The sequence below is a fragment of the Asparagus officinalis genome, chromosome 5 (genome assembly GCF_001876935.1).
Source record: "Asparagus officinalis chromosome 5, Aspof.V1, whole genome shotgun sequence".
Taxonomy (NCBI): Eukaryota; Viridiplantae; Streptophyta; class Magnoliopsida; order Asparagales; family Asparagaceae; genus Asparagus; species Asparagus officinalis.
The window spans coordinates 29,892,548-29,900,704 of record NC_033798.1 but is presented as its reverse complement, the minus strand read 5'-3'; the positions used below and the strand labels follow the sequence as shown (position 1 = coordinate 29,900,704).

Genomic DNA, 8,157 nt, shown 5'->3' with positions numbered 1-8,157 from the left:
AATAGCTTTTATTTTTTTATTAGATTATTCATATATTATTATTATAAAAATAATAACATTTAATATGTTATTATATTATTATATAAGATACTTTAATTATTATATTTTTATTTATTTAATAAATATTACTAATATATTAGATTAGCTATAGTATGATATAGTATGATATAATATAATAAACATGTCGATAATAACTATATATTAATTATTTTTAATATATTAGATTAGATGTTATATTAACACCTCCTCAAACTAAAAACCAAAACACCAAATTTAAAACACCTAAAATGTGTTCTAAAATAAGTGTTGTGTTTTTGGCTTGATGATGATTTTGCTCAAAAACACCATAGTTTCTAAACGCATGACATTTTATTTTTGACAAAAACACCATGTAAACAAGTAAAACACCATGGAATACATTTATTATTCTAATACTAAATTTACTTTTATTGAAGGATGAGAAATCCCTCAACATGACAAGGATTGACGGCGAAGACTGTCAATCTATTGAATATACTCCAAACACATCGACACTTGAAAATACATTTGATAAAAAATTTAAAAATGTTTTTTTATAATTTAATATTAGTTTCTTTATTTCAAAAATTAAATTATGTTTGTGTTAGTCTAAGAAGAATGTACTACTATCACAGGATGAGAAATCAATCGAATTGAATCAGGATAATATCATTGATAATCAGTCTGTTGAATTAAATCCAAACTTATCCACACGAATATCGACCACTAATAGCAAAAGTAAAAGAGAAGATTTTAGATATATTACCTATTTCTACGCTACTCTTCCACATTTAGAACCCTACCTACAACCACTGGCAAAATAAGGAAACTACTAGGTTGGATTATTTATATATTTGAGTATATCATATATATGTTAAATTTACTTATTACCCATATTTTACATTTTGCAGAGGTAAATAAAGAACCATCTCTTTTAACTTTGAAGAAGAGGATTAAGATGGAGAAAAAATGATTAAAAATTATGACAGCTTTTCTTAATGTTTTACTTATTATTTCCTATGATTGGCTGATTAACTGAGAACTATTTTTTTTGTTTTGGATGTATTGATTGCGAATAACATTTTTTAATATTGAACTGTCTTATATTTTAATTGGATTCAAATTATATTTTGATTTTCGTTGGTTTATTCATTTCATATGAAAAACTTAGTTTAAATGATTTTAATTTTAATCATAACATTATATAATTTGTTCATTATTATGATTTCCAAGCAGAAACATATTTTCTGACCTTAATCGTAGATTTTTTTTTTTGGGGGGAGGGTGGTTGTCCCGTGCTTATGAAGGGGAAGGTAAGTCAATAAAATTTTAAATTCTATTGAGAACGAGTGATTGCAACACAATGAAATGTGGATGAATTGCGATAAAATTGTGCTTAGCACATGCTAAAAGATTAGTATGATCTTTGCAGCGCAATGAAATGTAGGTGAATTACGATTAGATGGTGCTTAGCATGAGCTAAAAGATTAGCGGGTTTTTTTTCACGACTAGGGTTATCGGGTTGGCTTCGAACCCGATAAGCTATTTGTTAACCTCATAGCTGCTCTGGGCTATCGGGTGAGGAAAGATGGGTTTTTTTCCAAAGTTTCTACCCGTACCCGCCACGAGTTAGCCCTTTTCCTTTCCTCTTCGGCGTGTGGTCCGCGGTACAATACCTAAATGGCTAAATAGATCCTCAGTGAAGACAAGATTTTCCCGTCCGTCTACGAGGGGCTTCTGCTGAGATTCGTGGGATTTGGGTCTTCATTCCAATTCCAGGTATGCTTCTGAAGCTATCGTCTTTAGAATCAGATTTTGAGTTCTTGAATTGTTAGATTAGATCTCATGTTTGCTTAAGCGTTTTACTTTTTCCCTATTCGGTTCAGATTTATTTTTCTTTGGAAACGTGAGAGTAATTAAAAAAAAAAAAAAAAAAAGATTTTTAGATCTGAGTGACCTTCGGAAGGCCCAACCTTGCGCTATGGGGAGATCTCTTCCTCCGATGTCATCAGCTTTATTTTCCCTCCTCCTCCTCCTCCTCCTGATTGCAACCGCAATCCCTTGCGACGCATTTTATCTTCCCGGGAGTTACATGCATACGTACTCTCAAGGCGAGGCCATATCGGTTAAGGTGAATTCCCTCACCTCGATTGAGACGGAGCTCCCATTCAGTTACTACAGTCTCCCCTACTGCCAACCCAAAGGTGGGATCAAGAAGAGCGCTGAGAACCTTGGGGAGCTTTTGATGGGGGATCAGATAGATAACTCCCCCTACAGATTCCGTGTGAACGTCAACGAATCACTCTACCTATGCACTACCAACCCTTTGACCGAGCTCGATGCCAAGCTCTTGAAACAGAGAACCCGCGATCTCTACCAGGTTAACATGATTCTCGACAACCTGCCCGCGATGAGGTTTACCCAGCAAAATGGTGTCACTATCCAGTGGACCGGATTCCCCGTCGGGTATACTCCAGCTACCGGCAGCTCTGAGGATTACGTCATCAACCATTTGAAGTTCAAGGTCTTGGTTCATGAGTACGAGGGAAGCGGCGTGGAGATTCTTGGTACCGGCGAGGAAGGACTGGCTGTGATCTCAGAGACTGACAAGAAGAAGATGTCTGGTTACGAGATAGTCGGATTCGAGGTTGTTCCCTGCAGTGTGAAGAGAGATTCTGAGGCCATGTCGAAACTCAATATGTATGACAAGATCGATCCTGTGAGCTGCCCCTTGCAGCTCGACAGGTGCCAGTTGATTCGGGAGCAAGAAAGAATCACGTTCACCTACGAGGTGGAGTTTGTGAAGAGTGACATTAGGTGGCCTTCTCGATGGGATGCTTACTTGAAGATGGAGGGTTCGAGGGTGCACTGGTTCTCGATACTCAACTCTCTGATGGTTATCTTCTTCCTGGCCGGGATCGTCTTCGTCATATTCTTGAGGACCGTCCGCAGGGACCTGACAAGGTACGAGGAGCTGGATAAAGAAGCACAGGCACAGATGAACGAGGAGCTGTCAGGGTGGAAGCTTGTTGTGGGTGACGTTTTCAGGGAGCCCACCAACTCAAAACTCCTGTGTGTTATGATCGGCGATGGGGTTCAGATTTTAGGGATGGCCGGGGTCACTATTGTCTTTGCAGCTCTTGGGTTCATGTCGCCAGCGTCTCGAGGCATGCTTTTGACTGGGATGATCATCCTCTATCTTTTCCTTGGGATCATCGCTGGCTATGCTGGCGTTCGCTTGTGGAGGACAATCAAACAAAGTTCAGACGGTTGGAGAGGAGTTGCTTGGTCCATTGCTTGCTTCTTCCCGGGGATTGTATTTGTCATCCTAACCGTGTTAAATTTCTTACTTTGGGGGAGCAAGAGCACGGGGGCCATTCCCATCTCACTGTACTTCATTCTTCTAGCCCTTTGGTTCTGCATTTCAGTGCCCCTCACCCTTTTGGGAGGGTTCATCGGCACTCGGTCTGAGCCCATCCAACTCCCAGTCCGGACCAATCAGATCCCAAGAGAAATTCCAGCTCGGAAATATCCTTCTTGGCTTCTCGTTCTTGGAGCTGGAACTCTCCCCTTCGGAACTCTCTTCATCGAACTCTTCTTCATTCTGTCGAGTATTTGGCTGGGGAGGTTCTACTACGTGTTCGGCTTCCTCTTTGTGGTCCTTATGTTGCTCATCATTGTTTGTGCTGAAGTGTCTGTGGTACTGACTTACATGCATCTGTGTGTGGAGGACTGGAGGTGGTGGTGGAAGGCTTTCTTTGCTTCAGGCTCAGTAGCTCTGTACGTGTTCCTTTACTCCATCAATTACTTGGTATTTGATCTCAGGAGCTTGAGTGGGCCTGTATCGGCTGCTCTCTACCTAGGGTATTCCCTCATCATGGCGTTCGCTATCATGTTATCCACTGGCACCATCGGGTTCTTGATTTCGTTCTACTTCGTTCACTACCTCTTCTCATCTGTCAAGATCGACTAGAAGATTGTTTTTTCATTCCGCTGCAGTGGCTTCACAGATATCTTTGGCTCACAAATTTCATTCTAAAGTTTCTGGTTGCAGATAAACGACACTGTGGTATGACAAAGTTTAACCTGTCTTATTCTCATGTTCTTCAAGAACATGCTTTTAATATGCCTTTTAAGCTTTATTAGATCTAAGCTGGTAGCACTTTTTGTTTCAGTTACTTTGTTGTCTTTCTTTTTATTGAGACCTCTATCAGGCTCGCGGCAGCTTTACTTCATAGCTTCTTTATTAATGTTTGTAATGGATGATCTATCAGTTGGATTTCACTTTAAATGTTTAATTTCAGAGATTCTCACGCTACTTATTTGAACACTGTTTTGATACTTCTGATTTGAGTTCGACATGGATGTTACTTTCACAAATTTTTAATGGAATAATCTGCCTCACAAATAGTTAATGGCATCTGTTTATTCACTAATCGTATATTTAATCTGTCGGTGTTTATTGCATGGAAACATTAATAATACTTGCATATAGTTCATCTTTCTGTGTATTGCATGGAAAGAAGACTAATCTCCTTATATGGTACTGTATTATGATTTCCACCAGTCTAGTGAGAATTTATTGTTACAGTGTAGGACCTGTACGGAACTAAGCGGACTAATTTCCCTCTTTCTACTCTGGAAAAATCTTAGTAAAAATGCAAACTTGGCCAAAAACTAAGCAATTTAAAAGCAGCTCATTCTCTCTTTCTTCTCTTCTCCTTACTATAATAGGATAATGATTATATTTATGGTTGCTTCTTCATGGAATTGCTTCATTTTGTGGGATCGTGACACAAAGAGTGGTTCCATTTTTCCAAGGGAGTAGTTCGTCATAATAGATTTTCAATGTCTTGGTTTACTAGTGTCATTGTAGATTCTGTCATTATTTTGCACGAGTTAGTTGGATATGCAACTTTGCTTTAATTGATTGTTGTTAACTCTTGATCCGAGTGTCTATATTCTATGAATTCAACATGGTGCCTCTTAAACCCCTACTACTTAAAGAAGATGGCAAGAAGCTAGAAGAGGAATATACCGAGAGATAACACCATTATACCGAGAGATAACACCATTAGAGCATCATAGAGTACTTGAGTCCAGTTTACCTCTGGGGTATAAGAACATGGAAGGTGACCATTGTCTCATTGTACTTTAACTTTTAACAATTTAGATTTTCTTTTATGGTTGGAGGAGCTTACTCCTCGTTTGGCACGCAGGAAGTAAGTGAAGTGAGAGTAGAATGAAACAAGGAATGGACAGGAATTGATATGGGAATGGAATGCTCATTTCCATTCTTACATTTGGGTATATAAAATGAGAAAAAGCATATTTGGAAGTTATATATATATATTTTATTCTCACTTAAGTGGGAATGATCATTTACTATCATCTCATTGTGAATGCTCCTTCCCACATAGTGGAAATCAATTAGAAGTGGGAAAATGAGCATTCTAGCTTTCAAAGAAATTGTTGTGTTTTGATACGCATGAATGAGAAGTGGCAATGAGCACTTCATTCCTACTCATTGCCACGTACCAAACAACATGTTAGGGTCAGTTTACATATTTGTAAACTAAAGCAGAATAGTGCTAGTCTATTTTCGGACTTGGTAAGTATAAACTGCTTTTGTAAGTTAAACTTAGTTTGCCTATTTTCAGTTAGAACTGATTTAGAACAAACTTTGGCTATTTCTTATTAATTAAAACTTGAATCAACTTCAATTTCTGTCTTTCTCCTCTTTTCTCGCTATGTTTTTCAGACCACATATATCCTGTTTTATTTTAGACCAACACCTGCGGATAAGTTTTAGTCTGATTATTGGCCAAAATTACGCCAAGCTAAAGTTTCTGAAGTAAGATTTTGGTCTGGGGGTCAATATTGATATCACTAAATTTTGTTTGGTGTGGTTGCCATACTGACCCTGTCCGAGTAGAAGGTGGTGTTCATCTCCTCATTTCTTTTCTTTTAGTTGTACTCTGTAGTGCCCAATGTTTTAAGTGTCGGTTGTCATGTCGGACATGTCAGCTCATATGGCGGATTTAGGGGCCAACCGACACGATGTGGAGCTTTTCAATGCATATTGCGTTTTTAGGGTTCATGTCGGATATATTAGGGGGATATGTCGGATATTTCAGCCGGATATATCGGGAGACATGTCGGCTATGTCGGCTGATTTTTCATTCTGAAAAATTAACTGTTCTTTTTTTGGTTATGTTTATCTAATTAGATTTGGGTTTAAATTCCCGATTGAATTAATATTGCTTACAAAGACAACCCGACCAGCTAGTGAAAAAACGGACCGAAGTCAACTTTATCACGCTTATTATCTCTCTTGTCAACATATCATCGGTCTATTCTCCGAGTTATTTCTTCAACATCAATATCGGACGATCTTCTCTTCTTAACAACCAACATCAAGCTTCTTTTTTCTCAGCTCTTTTCTTCAACATCGACCCTAAGCATTATAAGTTATTTACTTTTTTTTATGTTTAAACAATAGAATTTATTAAGTATGCTTAGATTTTATATGTTATATTATATTACACATGCACTGCTAATCCGTTAATTTTTTATGTCCTCGGACATATCCTCGATTTTCGCTATCTGATATGAATTTTAGCCATCCGATATGAAATCGACATTCGACATTTAAAACCTTGGTTGCTTGGATGCATATTGATCAAAATATTAAAGTATTGCACGCAGACAAATATGACGACATATAGGCTAATTACCAGGTTGCTATACCTATTAGCAGGTCGGTATGCTTATTTTCTTTGGCAACAAGGAGGTATTAAAAGTGTGTAGATGAGACAATAAGGCATGAAAGTTAGCTAGCAGCTATTTCTTTGGGGCCAACGTGTCATCTGATGAAATACGTTACATTGGCGTGGCATTTTTTTATTAAAATTGGCAGATATAGTTGACTTCGATCATTCCATTAAAAATAGGGAAAATATTCAATTAGGGCTCGGAAAGGGCTTTTGAAATTGGGTGTTCTCCTCCCAAGGGTCCAAATTAGTGATTTTCCATTGCAATTGGACATGCCTTCTTCAAGCTCAAGCGGTTGGATATTTTTGTGATTTGGGTTAGTTAAAACAAGGCCATGCCACCGTCCTGTGTTCCATTATGCGACACATCAGCCCAAATTTCTCTGCCAACAGACTTTCTTGCCTTGTTGTCTCATCTATCCACTTTTAATACCTTTTAGCTGGAGAAAATAAATATACCAACTTGATAATAGGGTCTAACTAGATATTACTAATGTAGTAATTTAGCCACAACATATATTAACTAAATGTACCAATCTTGTAATTTAGCGTCCAATATCTATGAACACCTTCAAAGACGTACATGTTACTAGCTAAATATATATTGGGTTTTTTTTAAAAAGATATTTTTTGCTAAATAATTAGCAAAACGGTCAGTTTTGCTAATTATTTAGCAAAACCGATCTCTTTTTGGCCAAAAAGAGGTCGGTTTTGCTAAATTAGCTTTTTGAAACATACGGGATGTTTAGTCACCACTAATTGACCACTAAATTTAAGCCACAAAACCCATAGGCCTAGTAGTACCGTGGGTTTTGTTATGACTCCACAACACCCACAAAAAAATCTGTCTCATCAAGAACTCTGCAAGAAACCAGATTCAGCCAAGAACTTAACAGAAGATTTCATCATCCATCCCCTATAGCTTCCTCCTCCAATATTGATCTCCAAATATTAATGAGTCATGCGCTCCTCCGTCAGCCTCTGCACCGGCGTCACCTACGATCGCCGGTCGATCCATCACTGGCTCGTGTCCTGCCACCATGATCCCCCTCCCCTCCACCGACCTAGTCTCCAACCTCACCCTCCGCCGCCTCATCAATGTCTGGTCCAGGGGAAAGGACGATTTTGCCCTTGCCGGCCTCAGCTCCGAGGAGAAGAAGTTGGTCCGTCTCGGAAAGCTCACTGCTTTCTTCGAGGACTGCGATGTCGACGATTCGGTGAAGAATGCAATCTTTAACGCCAGGGATTTTGTCAACATCATCGTTTCTGTTGTGTTGAATGAAGAACTGAATTTGGTGGGAGTTGGGTTAAAGGTTGTGTCTTTGATTTTGAGTTTGGATTGCATTGAAGAAGGAAACAAACAGAG

At 38.4% G+C, this 8,157-nt stretch overlaps 1 protein-coding gene across 2 annotated transcripts; it reads left to right on the top strand.

The window, feature by feature from the left end:
• On the top strand, nt 1,650–4,348 carry LOC109841429 (transmembrane 9 superfamily member 12-like). Of its 2 annotated transcripts, none has more exons than XM_020410404.1 (2): nt 1,650–1,797; nt 1,957–4,348. In XM_020410404.1, the coding sequence occupies exon 2, from the start codon at nt 2,000–2,002 to the stop codon at nt 3,989–3,991; it is 1,992 nt and encodes a 663-aa protein (XP_020265993.1). In that variant the 5' UTR covers nt 1,650–1,797; nt 1,957–1,999; the 3' UTR covers nt 3,992–4,348. The 2 variants fall into 2 exon arrangements, with proteins under 2 accessions (XP_020265993.1, XP_020265992.1); XM_020410403.1 differs by having other exon boundaries at nt 1,905–4,348.